Genomic DNA, 18,934 nt, shown 5'->3' on the forward strand with positions numbered 1-18,934 from the left:
GATTGCCGCTGATGGACGGCCTTATATGGGCAGGCACTAAATTACAAACGCTAGTGGCAGCCTGTCTATGAACTTAATTTAATATAAACTTACGGTTCACGCCGTGCTTTGTTTCCGCAGTAGCTGTACTTATGAATATGCTTGTATGCATCATTTGCTTCATAATGTTTTTCTGCCTTCTCAATTGTGAAATGGCGCTTTGTGCTCATCGCTGTTTGAGTTCTTCCTTGTTCTCTACGTACTTACGTAGGAGGCGTGATGATGTCACACGAAACTCCGCCCCCCACGGCCATCTCCAACTCAAGACTCCATTACATTATATGGGGAAAAATAGCTTCCAGTTATGACCTTTATGCGTAGAATTTCGAAATGAAACCTGCCCAACTTTTGTAAGTAAGCTGTAAGGAATAAGCCTGCCAAATTTCAGCCTTCTACCTACATGGGAAGTTGGAGAATTAGTGATGAGTGAGTGAGTGAGTGAGTGAGGGCTTTGCCTTTTATTAGTATAGATATATATATATATATATATATATATATATATATATATATATATATATATATATATATATATATATATATATAGATATATATATATATAGATATAGATATATATATATATATATATAGATAGATAGATAGATAGATATGACAACAACCCTCATATCAATGACAAAACAATTACATTAACAATCATCTTACGTTATTTTTAAAATGATTCCTTTTCTTTTTTCATAACTTCTTTAACACACTACTTCTCCGCTGCGAAGCGCGGGTATTCTGCTAGTTGTTTATAATATAAAGTTACAACCTAAACTAAATCCCACTTTCATTAACATGTTTAAAATCTTGAAACTATTAAAAAGTACACATGTATCATTAATGATATTTAATTAACAGAAAAACATTTTTTAGTTTCTCTACTTATTGCAATTATGGTAAAATAAGCATTTCTTTTTTAAAGCAAGTAAGAAAGTGCAAGAATGGCAAACATTCTGAGGCATTCTGGGTTGGGCAAACTGTTCTGATAATTAAGAGTGTTTTAAACTTTTTATTTACTTCAAAATAGACATTATTGTTTACTAAATATTTTGTGACACTGCTGTTATGTGACACTGCTGTTATGGTAGAGGTTTGTTCAGACTGATGCACCTCTGTGTTATATTTCAGCCAGGGTTCCTCTCCTTGCTAGGGTTCAAATCATTGTGTTACGTCTGAATTGTTCATTTAGATTTTTTGTGTTAATGTTATTTGTTTATCTATATTATTCTTTTTATTTGATTTTGTCTATGTATCTATGCCCGTGTTGTGTTCCATGTGTTTTTTTGGGTAGTCCCACAGCAGGTAAAGCTACCTGGCCATCACTGCAAGGGATTGCCCGCAGCCTTACAAAGGCTGGAGGAACCCACAGTTCCATGTGATTCATTCGATTGCAGTTGAGAGTGATGAGTTCATGTGCTTTGTGTATTGCTGGATTTTTAACCTCACTACTGAATTACTGTATTGGTATTTGGCTTCCTATCGGATTGTCTTTATTCTTTAGGAGGTTCCCTTTGCCTTTTATGCCAGTGGAGCTGATTTTATGCTACAAAGCATTTTTTATTAATAGATCTTTTAATTTTACATGGTTTTCTGTGTTACTGGCCGGGGTCTTTTGATGGCGTTTCACCCTCTAGTGGGCATTTTTGGAATATTTCTGGTCTTTGGGTACTCTCAAGTTTTATAACAGTCTGTTTGTAAAAGCAGCAGTTCAGGCAAATGACGTTGGCACATGTGTGCATGACTCTGTGGCCATTATAATAGTTCAGACCGATGACCTGTTTGCCCACAGGAGCGTGTAAAAGAGGAGACTACTGTATGAAAAATATTCAAGCTGCTTTTGTTTGGCTTAGGGATAGACAACATTCAGTAATAGTGTAATAGGGTAGGAGGATTAACACTAGAATTACCAGAGCCTACGAAAAAACTTGTAGATCCGTCCCACCTTAAATCGCTTTGCACTTCTCCATCAGCGTCTTAACTGTCCTGTAAATGTGTTGATAAGCAGCTAACAGCAAGCAGTCTGCTATCACATCCCCTACCAGCGCACAGTTTTCTCAGCTCAAGTCTGTTTACCTGCATGTCAGTTGCTTGGAGTTGTATAGAGTGAGAAGTCAAGCAAAATCACACCTTTTATATATACTATATTGGTATTTGGAACACTTGCATTTCATGTGTGTTCCGTGTCTACAACAATCTATGTGGAGTAAACGCATTGTTAAAACAGAAACGTTTTTCATGTTTTAGTAATAATTGACAAAATGTAGACATGAAGTTATAATGTGTTAAGCCTGATTTCCAAAGATCAAATAAACACTTTCACAAAAGGTTCAAAGATGATACAACAGCCTCCATGGCGTAGTGGTAAGATTTGCAGACTTGGAATCAAGAGTCCTCGGTTCGATCCTGACTGTCTCCTTTATTTGCTGTTTTCAGTAGTGAGCTGCTCTTATTGTTAATATTGTTGTTACAGTACACACATACATTTGGTTTGTGTCTGTAACAGACCGTGTACATTTATAGTACTGTACTTGTAAAAGTTACCTTTTTTTTCACCTTTATTCTCTCAGTCACAATCACATACATACATACACCGCCCAAGGGATTTGTTTTTAGTTTTTATTTGAAACTGGGAATTACTATAGATGCGAGCATTGTTTTGAGGCAACGGAACTGGACATTCTCTGATCTGGAGAGATAAAAGCTGACACACAAACACTGGTCAATCTGCCTTCTTCGTATCTAACCGTCACTTTATTCTTTTTTATTCAGTTTTATTGAGTGTTCCTGCTGCACTGAATAAGCTCACGCCTTCTGGTGCACGATGTCGGCGCAACACAGAGAAAAAAGAGAAAGAGACAAATATATGGGACATTGGGTATAAAATGAATCAGCAAACATCATCGCACTAATGCAATATTATTTGAAAACGAGCAGCGTCAGATTGGGTGTGAATTTACGCCGGCACTGTTACTTAGAGTCAGATCAAGAGAGGCGGGGGGGAGTGTTAGAGCGTGATTGTGATTGAGAGAATAAAACTGGAGCTTATTCAGTGCAGCCCCCCAGTTTTATTGCCCGACTCATGTTCTAGCTTCCAGACACACACACCCCCCCCCCTCCCGATCTGATGCGGTTTTCACATAAAGACGTGGTACAAACTTGTTTTGTTACACACCCTCTTTATTTGAAAACTGTGTCAGATCTTGTGCATGAACAAGACTGGGAAAACTGAGAATGTGGATGTGAGTGTTTTGCGTGACTGAGAATGAATGTCAGATCGGGGGTTTGGGGGGGCAGGGAGGTGTTGTGGGAGCATCAACGTGAGTGAGAATAGAACTAAAAAAGACGTTAACTTTGACAAGTACTATACATTTACAGCAGTCGTTACAAATGCAAATAAAATGTATGGTCCTTCCGACCACCACCAGCAGGCAAGGTAGGTTAAGTGTCTTGCCCAAGGACACAACAGCTGCATTCTCATGCCGGGAGCCAGGATCGAACCTGCAACCCTCCGATTGCTGGACCACCCGCTCTACCGACTGAGCTACTGCTGCCCTTATTAACAATAAGAACAGCTCTCTATTCAAAACGGTAAACTTGAGAAGCTGCCAGCATCCATCCCAGAAACTCTTGATTGGGAATCAGCAGTTCTTAGAAATTGCACCACGCAAGATTTCGTATCAAATGCCTACCGTAACCTGGTTTCTTTTTTCTTTGTTTATATTCTTGAATAAAAGAGCACTTGTTTTGTTATAGTTGTACCTTTTGTGAAAGTGTTTATTTCATATTGTATTTCAGGCTTCACACATTATACAGTCACATCATGATTACAACTGCATGAAGGTATGCAAATGAATATAATGTTACATTAGTGCAACAAGGTTTTCCGAAATGTACAATACAGGTCATAAAATGAATTATTCCAAATGTTATATATACTTAAGTCTCTCTTTTTATTGTCAGTGCGGCTTTGACATCATGGATCAGAAGGTGCATACTAATTCATCGTGAGCACGAGCACTCAAGAATAAAACTGAATAAAAACAAATTGACATCCACAGTCATTCTCAGTCACGCACACCACTCACATCCAATGTCCACAGTTTTGCCAGTCCCAGTCTCGTTCGCGCACAAGATCTGACGCCGTTTTCAAATAAAGAGGGGGTATAACAAAATAAGTTTGTTTGTTATACCAAGTCTTTATCTGAAAATGGTGTCAGATCCGGGGGGTGTGTGGGAGCTTGAAAATGAGTGAGAGAATAAAACTGAAGAAAAAAAAACTAAGTTTAACTAAAGTTACAGACACAAATCAAATGTATGCTTTTATTGTATGATATCTATACTAATAAAAGGCAAAGCCCTCACTCACTCACTCACTCACTCATATTTTAACTTTTAAGAGTAATGGCTGTACTCCTACATATTTACATCATAATCCCCAAGTCATATATCTATACTAATAAAAGGCAAAGCCCTCACTGACTGACTGACTGACTGACTGACTGACTGACTCACTCACTCACTCACTCACTCACTCACTGACTCATCACTAATTCTCCAACTTCCCGTGTGGGTGGAAGGCTGAAATTTGGCAGGTTCATTCCTTACAGCTTCCTTACAAAAGTTGGGCAGGTTTTATATCGAAATTCTACGCGTAATGGTCATAACTGGAAGCAGTTTTTCTCCATTTAATGTAATGGAGATGAGCTTCAACGCGTGGTGGGAGTTCACGCAGTGTGACATCATCACGCCTCAAAAAGCGTAAGAACGCAGTACATAGAAAACCAGGAAGACCTCAACCAAAAGCGCTGAAGAAAACATGCATTATATAATTGAGAAGGCAGCGTAAACAATAAGAAGCGGCAATCCAGTGACATATACAACCATATTCATGAGTTCTGCTACTGCGAGAGAAAGTTTTAACAAAGTAACATTAAATACAGCCATGTAAACCTACACTTTAAATTAAGTTCACCGAGTGGCTCACGTGAACTGGCGCAGTGCACAGATAAAAGGCAACAGTTCCAAAGAGCGCTGAACAAAACGAATTACACAATTGAAAAGGCAGCAAAAATATGAAGCGTCTCATACATACAAGCATATTCATAAATCCAACTACTGCGGAAACAAAGCACACGTTGGAAAAAGTCAATGTCCCGCTAAAGGAAGACAGTGTAAAAACCCGTGCATGCAGTGTGTCAGGTCTCAGATAAAGAAGAAGACGAGCTGTTTATTGATGCAGTAAGAAACGAATCGATGAATGAAACCTGTCATCTTTACAACGATTGACAAACACGGAATGTAACTTGAACACAACACATCCTACAAATACGAACCTGATTGAAAGAAATAATGATAATCAAATCCTTGATGACAGCAACACTCAGTAACACTCACAAAACAAATACTGTATATTGACAGTCATGTTACGTTATTTTTAAAATGTTCCCTTTTCTTTTCTAGCTTTTTAACACACTACTTCTCTGCGATATCCGGGTATATATATATATATATATATATAACCCGATCTACATACTCGAATAATGGATACTTTATTCGCCATCAGTGATTGTTTTGGTAAAGCCATACTCAGTGTATTCATTAGATGAACGGTAAAAAAGTAAGGGCAAAGGGAAGGATGACTCATTGAGGCATGCAGGCTGTAGGCGTCAACTCTATCTGAATTGCGATCACATTTGAAAAATATATCTTTTCAAGTTCTATTTAGTCCATATGTGTCAAACTCAAGGGCGCGGGCCACATCCGCCCGCGTGTAATTATATCCGCCCCGAGATCATTTTATATACTGTATTATTGTTATTAAAGCCGGGTATATGAAGCGCTGGTAACACAATAAACTACAGATCCCATAATGCAGCGCTTCAGCTGCCTTGCCGAACACTTACGCGTTAATCAAGTCTACCTTAAGATGCTGCAAGTTATTGCGAAGCTAGCTCACACGATGCTGAAGAGAAAAGTTGATTCTGAAAATAGAGCCTTTAAAACCGATGGGAGGCTGAGTATATGTTTACTGAACCCGTGTGTCTCATTTGTGGAGCTAATGTGGCTGTAATTACAGAATTTAATCTAAGACGGCACTATAAAACAAAACATCAGGGTAACCTGAAAGACCTGAATGCAATGCAGAAGATACAGAAAGCAGAAGAATTAAATAAGAATCTGACACTTCAGCGGACGTTTTAACCCGTGCACAATCACAAAGTGATTTCAAGTGAAGCTGCTTTTATGGGAGACACAAACCACTTGCCCCACTTTCCCTATTACCAAGTAATGTTAAACCAAGTCGTCACTACGGTGTTCCCAAATCGCACTTTGCTGATAAACTGGCGCACTGAGTTTGCACGGCGCTTTGGTGACTTTGAAGAACAAAAAAAGTCCGTCTACATGCGGCTCGAACCTTGTGCATGTTTGGTAGCACATATCTGTGTGAGAAGCTCTTCTCAGTGATAAAGACTAACAAAACAGCACACAGGAGTCGCCTCACTGATGAGCACCTGCAATCCATCCTGAGAATCTCCACAACACAGAACCTCACACCAAACAGAAACGAACCTGTTGCCAAAAAGATGCCAGGCGTCCAGCTCTAAAATGACATATGAGCAAAGACAACTGAATGATTTGATTTGTTATTGCTGAAAGGAACACATTTTATTTATATTTCTAGGTTTTGTTATGCAGCATGTTCATATTTGAATTTGTATAATTTTGACAGGATATATTTTTATGGAGAGCAAAATCTTTTGGGATATTTAAAATCTAAGTTTATTTTTATAAAATATAAAATTACATAAGAGTAAAGAAATTTGAATGTTTGTTCTTTTAATGTTTACTTTATTTCTAACTTGTATAATTTAGACAGGATATATTTTTATGGAGAGCAAAATATTATAAGTTGTTTAAGGTTTGAGTTGATTTATTCAGGAATAATATTCCTGTCTGTTTTTACCATTCCTACCAAAGATATTTCTGTCGACTAAATAAAAATTCCTTCTATTTAAAATTTAAATAGAACTTGAACAAATACGATAGTTCATAATATCCACGCAGACTTGCACGTAAGAGCGGGAGTCATCCGTTTTAACAAACAGCGTATTGCACTGATACGAAATAGCTGTGTGTGTATATATGTAGATATGTATGTATATGTATATATATGTTTATATATGTGTGTGTATGTATATATATATATATATATGTGTATATGTGTGTGTATATGTATGTGTGTGTATGTATGTGTGTATGTATATGTATGTGTATATGTATAGATATGTATATATATATATTTGTGTGTGTGTGTAAATATATATATATATTTATATTTATATTTATATATATATATATATATATATATATATATATATATATATATATACTAGCAGAATACCAGGCCAGGAGAAGTAGTGTGTTAAAGAAGTTATGAAAAGAAAAGCAAACATTTTAAAAATAACGTAAGATGATTGTTAATGTAATTGTTTTGTCATTGATATGAGTGTTGTTGTCATATCTATTTATATATATATATATATATATATATATATATATATATATATATATATATATATATAGCTAAAATTAGCTGCGATTGCAGCGAGAAGTAAAAAGAAAAGGAAACATTTTAATAATAACGTAACATGATTGACAATGTAATTGTTTTGTAATTGTCATGAGTGTTGCTGGCATATATATATATATATATATATATATATATATATACACACACACAGACACATATATAAACATATATATACATATAAACATATATATATACGCATATATATACACATCTATACACATATATATATATACAGTTATATATATATACATATACACACATACGTATATATACATATACATATCTACATATATACTGTATATACACATATATATACAAATCTACATATATATATCTACATATATATATTAGGTGGGACTCGATTAAAAAATTAATCCAATTAATTAGAGGCTGTGTAAGAATTAATCTTGATTAATCGTATGTAATCGCACGTAAATTTGCCCCAAATCGCAAATGTTTTTTTTTTTTATTTAAAACGGTTTTAGTGGGCGACAGAATCAAATAATAGACATGGACATGAATATTGTAAACTGAAGCTGTTTTAATTTCTGAAAAAAGCTTTTAAACTGCATTTGAATTCAAAACAGAAACAAAAATATCATCCCTGGTTAAAATTGGGCAGACTTAAAAATAAAGTGGTAGTTTAAGTACTTTAAGTACATTTTCAGAATAGTATTGTCTTTAAATAATAATAACCAAAATTTCACCATAAAGTGCAGTTTTTCTTCTTAAAAAAATAAGTCAGAAACATAAAAGGTAATTTGACCAGCTTACTCTTTAAACTCTGAGTAACATTAGCCAAAATTATTTTGTACATTAGGCTAAAACAGTGTGATCATTGAACATTTTGTAATTAGATGTATTTAGAATTACTAACGGTCACGGAAGTCCAATGATCCCCAGTAAGAGCCACAAAGTCCGCTTTCTGTAATGCATCTAATTTTGCTTGCTTTTCAGTGTGCACAAAACCATGCTTTTATCAAGGCGCTCGGGTAGTCGAAATGATCAGTCGTAGGAACGCGCTTTATTCCGACTCTAACATTTTTGTAGCTGTGATGTGTGCATCAGTGTAATGGATGTACCAGGAAATCATGCATTGACAAAAGTTCCGCTTGCTTGGAATTGAAAGTGTGATTAAATGCGTTATTTTTAACGTTATGGAGTACATGCATGAAGCTTCTCAACTGTGCTTGTGCTAAGAAAGGGAAAATTTTAAAAATAACGTAACATGATTCTGCGTTAACCTAATATTTTTCATACGTCCCAAACCAAGGAGATGGGAAGGTAAAATGAATCGGTAGCGCGTACATAGTCAGTACATCCCTCTCGGGAATCGAACCTCGAATGTCGGCGTTAGAGGCGAAGACTCTACAATTGCGCCACCGCTTGTCTATGCTAAAGTATGTATTGTAGATCGGGCTATAGATATACATTTATATATATACCCGTATCGCAGTGGAGAAGTAGAAGTTATGAAAAGAAAAGGGAACATTTTAAAAATAACGTAACATGATTGTCAATATACAGTAATTGTTTTGTGAGTGTTATTGAATGTTGCTGTCATCAAGGATTTGATTATCATTATTTCTTTCAATCAGGCTCGTATTTGTACGATGTGTTCAAGTTACATTCCGTGTTTGTCAATCGTTGTAAAGATAAGAGGTTTCATTCATCGATTAGTTCCTTACTGCATCAATAAACAGCTCGTCTTCCTTTTTATCTGTGATGTGACAAACTGCATGCACGGGTTTTTTTTTACGCTGTCTTCCTTTAGCGGGACATTGACTTTTCCACCGTGTGCTTTGTTTCCACAGTAGCTGCATTTATGAATATGCTTATCAGGCGCTTCATATTTTTGCTGCCTTTTCAATTGTGTAATTCGGTTTTGTTCAGCTCTTTGGAACTGTTGCTTTTATCTGTGCACTGCGTCAGTTCACGTGAGCCACTCGGTGTACTTGCATCGAAGGTTCCCAGCTGTGCTGGTGCCATCTCGTGCTATGTCCATAGCTTTATTTAATGTTACCTTAGTCCTGGCACTTAAAACTTTCTCTGGCAGTTTCGCTGAGTTTGTGTCAAACACCACCCTGACCATCTCATCTTCCTCTCCATAAGCACAGTCCTTCACCCGTGAATATTTACCCGTGGCAGTTTGCTATTGGATTGCCGCTGACGGATGGCCTTATATGGGCAGGCACTAAATTACAAACGCCAGCGGCAGCCTGTCTATGAACTTAATTTAAAGTGTAGGTTTACATCGTGCTTTGTTTCCGAAGTAGCAGAACTCGCTTCTTATTGTTTCGCTGCCTTCTCAATTATATAATGCATGTTTTCTTGAGCGCTTTTTTGAGGTCTTCCTGGTTTTCTATGTACTGCGTGATTACGTGGGAGGCGTGATGATGTCACACGAAACTCCGCCCCCACGGCGTTGAAGCTCATCTCCATTACAGTAAATGGAGAAAAACTGCTTCCAGTTATGACCATTACGCGTAGAATTTCGATATAAAACCTGTCCAACTTTTGTAAGGAAGCTGTAAGGAATCAACCTGCCAAATTTCAGCCTTCCACCCACACGGGAAGTTGGAGAATTAGTGATGAGTCAGTGAGTGAGTGAGTGAGTGAGTGAGTGAGTGAGTCAGTGAGTGAGTGAGTGAGTGAGGGCTTTGCCTTTTATTAGTATAGATATATGACAACAACACTCATCACTCACAACAGTGACAAAACAATAACATTGACAATCATGTTACGTTATTTTCAAAATGTTTCCTTTTCTTTTTCATTGCTTCTTTAACACAGTACTTCTCCGCTGCGAAGCGCGGGTATTTTGCTAGTTAACAATAAGAGCAGCTCACTACTGAAAATGGTAAATTTGGGAAGCAGCTGATATTGAAACCGCGACCTCTTGATTGGAAGGTAGCAGTTCTTAGCATTGCACCGCGCAAGCTGTCGTATCAACTGCCTACCGCAACCTGCTTTCTTTTTTCTTTGGTTAAATTATTGAATAAAAGTGCACTTGTTTTGTTATACTTGTACCTTTTATGAAAGTGTTTATTTCTTATTTGGATTTCAGGCTTAATACATTATACATTTCTTGTCTACATTTTTTCAATTACTAAAACATGAAAAATGTTTCTGTGTTAACTATGTTTTACATAGATTGTTGTTGACACGGAACAGACATGAAATGTACGTATTCCAAATGATGATGTACTATTTTTACCCTATAAAGCTCCAACACTTGATAAACAAGATAAACACTGAGCACTGAGAAACTTATTTGCGAAATGAACTGCAGTGGTGGGCTGGTGGAAGGGATACCAGGCTGCTTGCTGTTAATCGACACATTTACAGGACAAAAGACTCTGGAGAGGTGAGAATGAATTTAAGGTGGGTCGGATTTACGAGCTTTCTTGTAGGCTCTGGTAATTCTAGTGTTAAATTGTCATATTTGTTAAAATCTTGATTACTAACAATGTTTACATTAGTGTAAAAGAAACTTTTCAGGAAAAAGGTATCTGTTTATTGGAGATTTATTTTAGTAACATAGTACAACCCCCTGTTGGGGGGGCCATCCACTCCTGCCAGCTCTCACAGCACCTACATGCATGCATGTGCACAAACACATATATATATACACACACACACACACACATACACACATAAATACAGTAATTTTGGGTATGGTAGGATGCCTAGTACTCACCTTTCAGTGTTCCAGCTTTATTCAGCTGTTCTATTAATTACAATGCTTAAATAAGCTATACATTTGTATCAGCAATAGACAAGTAATACACACTTAAAGATGTTCAGGAGTCAAACCTGCATAGTTTCCAAATATTTTTTCTGCTTCCTCCTGTTTCCTTTAAAGTAAAACCCAAGCAAGTGTTGGGCTGCAGACAATAATTGGATTTGTTAAGAAAATAAAAAAGCAACAGGTGCACTTAAACCTTAAGTTTGGGCTACATACTCACTCAGCATCTCGTGAAATATTAGGCTATATAGTGACACCCACAGTGTAAGCATATGCGTAGCCTGTTAAGTACGATCGCTAACAATTCTGTTTATTCTTTACTAGCAAAATACCCATGCTTCGCAGCAGTGAAGTACTGTCTTAAAATTTTTATTAAGAAGAAAATTAAACCTTTTTAAACTGAGGGAAAATATACCTATAATTATTTGTTAAGGATCTCTTTGTATGCCACGTTGTCAGTACGGCCCACCGGTTGTAATATGACCAAGTTGTGCGCTGAGCTTACTCTTAGGCATGCAACGTACAGTTGGCCATGTGAACAGTAATCTTGTTTCAAATCTCACAGCTTGGATTGCTGCTGTCATAATCGGTTTGAGTTTTATGGTTTGTTTCAATTACGACAGTATTTGTAGGACTTGTGTTGAAGAGACATTCGGCATCTGTCAAGCGTTGTAAGTATACAACCGGTTTCATCGATAACTTCACATCCAGCTTTTGAGAGTTTAAACATTTATAAACATCAAAGTGTCCACTACTGAAATCGTCACCTGTCAATCTAAGATGTTTTAGAGGCATTGGCGGTTGTCCAAAGATATAAAATATTTGGTCATTATAGCGCAGGGAAACCACCTACCAAATTTCGTGAAGATGGGGTCAGCCTTCTACCTACACGGGAAGTTGGAAAATTAGTGACGTTGAAAAGATCAATATGGCGGCCAACAGTGGCCTCATACTATCGAAATAAGTACATACATCGGTTTCGGTTAGCGCAGGGAAGCCGCCTACCAAATTCCGTAAGGATGGGGCCATAAATAAGAAAGTTCAACATGGCGGACGTTGTCGACCGTTATGACCGTTACGTGTAGAATTTCTAAATGAAACCTGCTTAACTTTTGTAAGTGAGCTGTAAGGAATAAACCTGCCAAATTTCAGCCTTCTACCTACAAGGGAAGTTGGAGAATTAGTGATGAGTCAGTGAGTCAGTCAGTCAGTCAGTCAGTGAGGGCTTTGCCTTTTTATTAGTGTAGATTTGCAAAATAATCTTTTTATTTCTCCTTTTTTCTGATAATGTAGAAAACAAAATTTTTAAACTGATTGTTATCCCAGTTTTTGTGAAAATAAATAATGGGCTTTATAAATGGTCATTTCTGTAGACCGCGAGGATCAGTCTGTTGAGTCAGGTCCAATATGATTATTTTTACAGCCTGCATCCATTTTTAGTTTGCTTTACTAAAGGGAGTCTGTGTAAAACCATAGTGTCAATTGATGACTGACATACAGTAGTACTGTCAATTATAGTCAAATATAGGCAATTATAGTCACATGTAATTTGACGAGTAGGACAAGTGCATGCATGGGATACAGCTTAAGGGCTCTCGGGATAATAATTATCTGTAGGACCAGGTGTTGGTGCTCTGTGTACTAATGCAATCTCTTTACCTCCTCTTCCTGCAGAATGGGATATTGAAAGACACTCCAACTCTGACATCACTTCCATTTGTCTTCACGTGGACCCTCCTCTTCCTGCCACTTGAACTCATAACCCAGAAATCAGCCATCTTGTTTCAGTTCAATTGAGACCTTCAGTCTGAAAAGACTACTACACATTTATTGCATGTTTTCTTTGTTTATTTCTCATCTTATTATACAGGGTCATCAAAGTGGTGCCCCAAGTCTTTATCTTTGTTTGTGTCTTCTTTTACAGAGGACAAAACAAATCTTAACAGAAGTGTCCTAGTAATGCACCAAGATGCATTAAACAAACATGCTTTTAGTCTTAAAAACTAACCTATATAAAATCAATTTTCTCCTAAATATGAATTGATTTATTAACATTTATCCAAATTACACCAACAATTATATATGTCTGTTACAGTTACGGCAAGCTCTCATTCGGTAAAACCAGTTTGTGATTTGTGTGCAACATGGCCCTGCTAATTTATTTAACACTAGGAAAAATAAAAATCATATAGGTGACCTAATAAAACAGTGAGTTATAAGATATTATTGTACTGTATATTTTCAATCTTAATGCACTCCATTTAGGAAGGGCCTACTGAAACCCTTTAGTAAAAGCTATAGTAAAAAAAAAACAGAAGGTGGACATCAAGTCTTTGATGGAGGTTGGTCAAGTAACATTTAGCAAAGCAATACATTGATCAAAAGGTTATTTTTTTCAGTAATTAAAAATAATGATATTTAAGATGGGCAGAGGTGGGTAGAGTAGCCAAAAATTGTACTCAAGTAAGAGCAGCGTTACTTCAAAATAATATTACTCAAGTAGAAGTAAAAAGTAGTCCACCAAAAACTTACTCAAGTAAGAGTAAAAAACTACTTGGTGAAAAGACTACTCAAGTACTGAGTAACTGTTTGAACATAATAAATAATTTATTTTTTAGAAATGTTGTAATAAGACAGACAAAAATATATAATAATGTATAAATTCTGCTATTTCCAAATAATAAAATAAAAAAATGAGTAAAAATAAATAACATCTTTAGAAAATAAAAGACGCACAAATAACAAAGTTCCAAATCTCAGTTTTTCACAACAAAGCTTTTGAAGCCGATACCTACAGTAGGTAACATGAACAGTGCAAACTACTTACAGTGACGAGATATCCTGTACACTGACAGTATAATACTGCATATTCACTTTGTGGTGTAGCAGGTCCACGAAATAAAAAAAAAAAAAGAAATCCATAAAGCCGTGTCGCTCTCCGTGGGTGCAATTGCACAACCGCGGGGAGTTAATGAGGTAGTTGGAGCGAGTCGCACCTGCACGTGCTGGTCCGATCAATCTCAATTGATTTTTTGGCTTCCTGTGGCGTGTGATTAAGGCCAACAGAGACGGGAGTGTATATATACGGGTCAGCACAAAAAAGAAGAGGGAATCAAAGAAAAGACATGAGGTTAAAAGACAGGCTTTGCAATGACGATCTGGTTCTTGCAGTGAAGCTGTGACCGTTTAGCAGTGAACAGGAGCCCCACATGACTAAAAAGTCTCTCACAGGCTGCAAGGCGCAGGAAGTTTGTGTATGGTCATGTGACTGCATGGCTATGTCTGATTGGTGTATAGGTCATGCAGTAGTTCCACTGGCAATATCTCACTTGCAAAAATATAGTTTAATGTATAAATGGAAAAAAGTAACGACTCGAGTGTTGCCCAGTGTAGCGGAGTAACAGTAGCGTTTCTTCTTCACAAATGTACTCAAGTAAAAGTAAAAAGTATGGTGCAGTAAAACTACTCTTAAAAGTACAATTTTTTAAAAAAGTTACTCAAGTAAATGTAATGGAGTAAATGTAACTCATTACTACCCACCTCTGAAGATGGGCAATCTACATTATATACATTTAAACAGTAACTTACCCAAATAATTGGTAAAAGGCTTTAACTTGTATTATAATCTAAAATGGCTGAATTAGTTTTGGAGAAAGCAGTGAATGATGATAGAGTGGAACTATTACAGTGCTCAAACTATACAAGTCGTCTTACAGATTTCATACAAAAGTATAGCAAAATGAATCCTGACCTGTAGATTTGCAGCTAGCTCACTGTAATATGACTTGATATTCAATACATCGTCAGTCGCGTCTGGTGCTGGGAATTCAACCCTGACTTCAGGAACATCACTGACAGGAACAGTGAGTGCTTCCACAAGCTGTGAATTGTAAAAATAATTAACCATTTCAGAAGAGAATACAAAACAAACATTTTGCAAAAAAACCTTAATGTAATCATCTTCTTGCCTAAATACTTCAATTTGTTGGATCCAACTTTTAAACCAATTATCCCAAATATTAAGCCAGCACAAAGCACCCACTTGCTTCTGGGAGTACATAAGATCCATGAAAGTGAATAATTTGAAGTATTATATTGTAGCAATCCTTAGAGGGATGTAGAAAATGGAGGAATGGAAGTAAACACTTCATATGTCTTTTGTTCTTGAATAACCCTAAAAAGGACCATTTGATTTTTTTAAGCGTTGTTTCTACCCTCTGTTGAAATGTTCAGTGGAGACCCACACTTCCAGCTGCTCTCACACCACCAGCTCCACCTCACCTGCTCACCCAGGTTCTTAGACATCCTGCATGCAACAATGATCCCCCAGATGTTTCTGTGTCCATCCAAGCCATGGGTCCAATCCAAAGCTGAACTGTGGCCAGCTCTGTAAGGGCTGTATCTACACCCAAACCCCACCCCATCCACCACTACTCGCAGGGTGCTTTACAGTCGGCTTTTCCGTTGACACCTAAAAAGCATGTACCTCAAAGGTCTGGACCCAGAGCTTGTTAAAATATTAAAACAAACATGAATACTAAAATACTATGTATTATTTTTCATTTAAGGCAAAACTGTTAATTGTCTCATTTTAACACACATCGAATACACTGACTCAAAACAAGCAGATTCCAAACAAATCTGGACAGCTTGAAGTCATATGAAAGTCCTGTGTCATCCACTTTGCTGCTATTAGGGATTTTTCTTCTTTCTTAGTTCAATAGATACAACAAATCCAACTTACCCTACATAATAAATCTTGACTGTATAAAGGTATATCAACATTTCCTACAATCCTTCGCAATCTTTTTTTTTTTGCATTTTTTTTATGATTTATGATTGTCTCATTTAAAAATCCGATTTGTCATAATCTCATGACAGCAGAACACAAATGCTTTTTCAATACTAAGAGGGATATCTGGGGTAAAGAATGCTCGAAATTTCCAAAGGTGAACTATGCCAGTGTTGGGGTATAGGGAATCTGGATTTAGTTCAGACATAGCATCTAAACAATGAATATTTAAGCATTAATACATTATAATCAGTTTGCAATCAATATTTATCGTGACTAGTGATGAGTGAACCACAAAGAGTTTGTTTGGACATGAGTTCAACAAAATCATGGAAATGTTCAAGAACTTCGCTGAACTCTGTGAAATGCATTGAAGTAAATGGGGAATGAGGAACTGAACCAGTCTTGAGTGGATTATAATTGTGAAATGGACTTTTAAGTATCCCTGAGGGCTAAGGAAACATTTGCCAACTATGCTGGAGTGATTATTGTACCTAAAATTGTGATTTGTGCTGTGTGACAGCAGTGTAAACCACTGCTCTGCCATGCCTCAAGCACCAAACGTTGCAGAGGGAATGACTATCACAAACAAAATACAAAACAGCCACAAACTAGCAATAAGTAAATAAAATATACTGTAGATAATTGCGCTGACAGAGTTCTAATTTTGAGACACACATTCTCTGTGCCTGGAAGTGGCAGTGTAGAACTTATGTTAATTAGTGTTCCCTTATCCTAATTTTTATTTATTTTGTCTTTTTTCTCTTTCTTCATCATGTAAAGCACTTTGAGCTGCATAATTTGTATGAAAATACACTATATAAATAAATGTTGTTGTTTTTGGATCTTTCCATTGTTTAAAGTTGCAGCTCCAGCTGCAGGCTAACACATACTTGTGCAGATCCTTTTTTTTTCAGGTGGACTTCCATCAAGGACAAACACCTGACTCAAAAGGGGAAGGGGGAAGAATCATTTAGGCTTGATCATAGTTGGACACATGGCTAATTATGCAAGCAAAAATTAGTCATGCGGTGCGAGCACACAGGGATTAATGTTATACTGTATAACCGGTGGCAGTACTAATAATATTCTCATTATGGTCAGCTAATGCAGTGTTTATGAACCTTTATGGTCCGACAATCCAGTTTTGTCTTTTTAAATTCACTGATGACTCACTAGGTGCCAATGCAAGCCACCTTGGTGAAACAAGTGTGATTGGTATGGAGGGGGTATTCCCACTTGGTGAAACTTGGGTGATTAATAGAGTGAAGAGAAGTGCCCCCATTCATGACATTAGCTCACTTAGAAATGGAAAACATATTGCACAGAACTGTTGTTGATTAGGCAAACCAACAAAGGCAAGCCACAACAAAAAAGTGGGTCACGACCCAGTGGTTGAGAAACACCGAGCAGTGTACCCCTAAAATGAAAATACTGTAAGCTTTTTTTTGGGGTGGGGGGCTATGACCTTGCAGTTGGCATGCATGAAAGTTTTATGCATGGTTGTTATAGCTCTGAGATGCAACTCTAGCATTGCAAAGCATCAAGGGCTGCTAGGAAAAAAAATGTTCACCTAAACCAGCTCAAGGCTAATTTCCAGGAAAATATTCAGCAAACTAGATAACTGAGGAACACAGCATATTTGCTGGGAAAAACACTTTGGACAATTTCATGGATCAACACCAGTAATAACTGAAAAAGAGGGTTGCCCATATAAGTGTAGTCATGTTTCCAGCTCATTTCCTGACCCTTGATGTATACGGGACCTCAATGTAGTTCCATTTCACTCTTACAATATTTTCTGCTGTCCGAATAACATGCTGAATTTTATGTTTTAAGTGAGAAGATAAATTGCCATTCTAGACTGTTATACAGAAACTGGAGATGCCTTCAGTGACAGCTCTACAAATCTGCACCAGCATTAATTGAGACAGGCCAAACATTTTAATCTGATGAAGGGAAAAAAAGATGTGCAAGTACCTGGACAAATGTTGCTATCAATTGACATAAATCTTATAAACATCCTAAAGATTACCTTTAGTATAGAAATGACTATATCTGTGGTCCTTTCTCAGTGGATTAAAGTAAAAACTGCACTATTCATTAGTCACTAGAAAACATCTAGAACTGTTTCTAGATACTGGTCAACATAAAGTAAAGAAAATGTTGTATTTTCAAATAATAGGCACTATAGTTTATTGTGTGCATGTATGGATGGTACATTTTACATATTAATTCTATATATGTTTGGCATGGTGGTACTATGTTTGCAGTCTCTAATTTCCAGAAGACCAGGATTCAACCGTCAAACCTGTTTGAGTAGAGTTTGCATGTTCTCCATAGTATTTGTTTTTCCTCCCAAAGAAAGGCTTGTAATAGTTTCAATTAATGACTTTAAATTGATCCCATGCAAGAGACAGCACACTGGTGTGTGAGTTGACAGAATGGAACTCTATCCAAAGTTAGTTCCTGTCTTGCACCATATTATGCTAAGGCAGACTCTGGTCTCCACCACCATGAACTACTGTAGATAAATGGCCAGGAATATGACTTTTTAATGATATTTATTGTACACACTGTGATCACCAAAAAAAAAATCTACATCCTAGTTGCTAATGTGCTAGACTTAAGGACTTAAACCATACGGAATGGACGTTCCTATCTGGCTCCAGGCATGTATGCAAGCCAGTTTTTAATCATCTGTTTCTTGTCTGGAGTTAAATCAACATAAATGCTACTGTTCACTGAATGAAAAACAGTAATG

The 18,934-nt window shown here is 36.8% G+C and overlaps 1 protein-coding gene across 1 annotated transcript in view; it reads right to left on the reverse strand.

Moving 5' to 3' along the window:
* vimr2 (vimentin-related 2) overlaps positions 1-18,934 on the reverse strand; it is a 90,019-nt gene that overhangs the window by 40,593 nt on the left and 30,492 nt on the right. The window contains exon 6 of the mRNA XM_039766061.1: positions 15,130-15,258. Coding sequence (XP_039621995.1) covers positions 15,130-15,258 — 129 coding nt within the window. The remainder of the gene's footprint in view (positions 1-15,129; positions 15,259-18,934) is intronic.

This window comes from Polypterus senegalus, chromosome 10, assembly GCF_016835505.1.
Source record: "Polypterus senegalus isolate Bchr_013 chromosome 10, ASM1683550v1, whole genome shotgun sequence".
NCBI lineage: Eukaryota > Metazoa > Chordata > Cladistia > Polypteriformes > Polypteridae > Polypterus > Polypterus senegalus.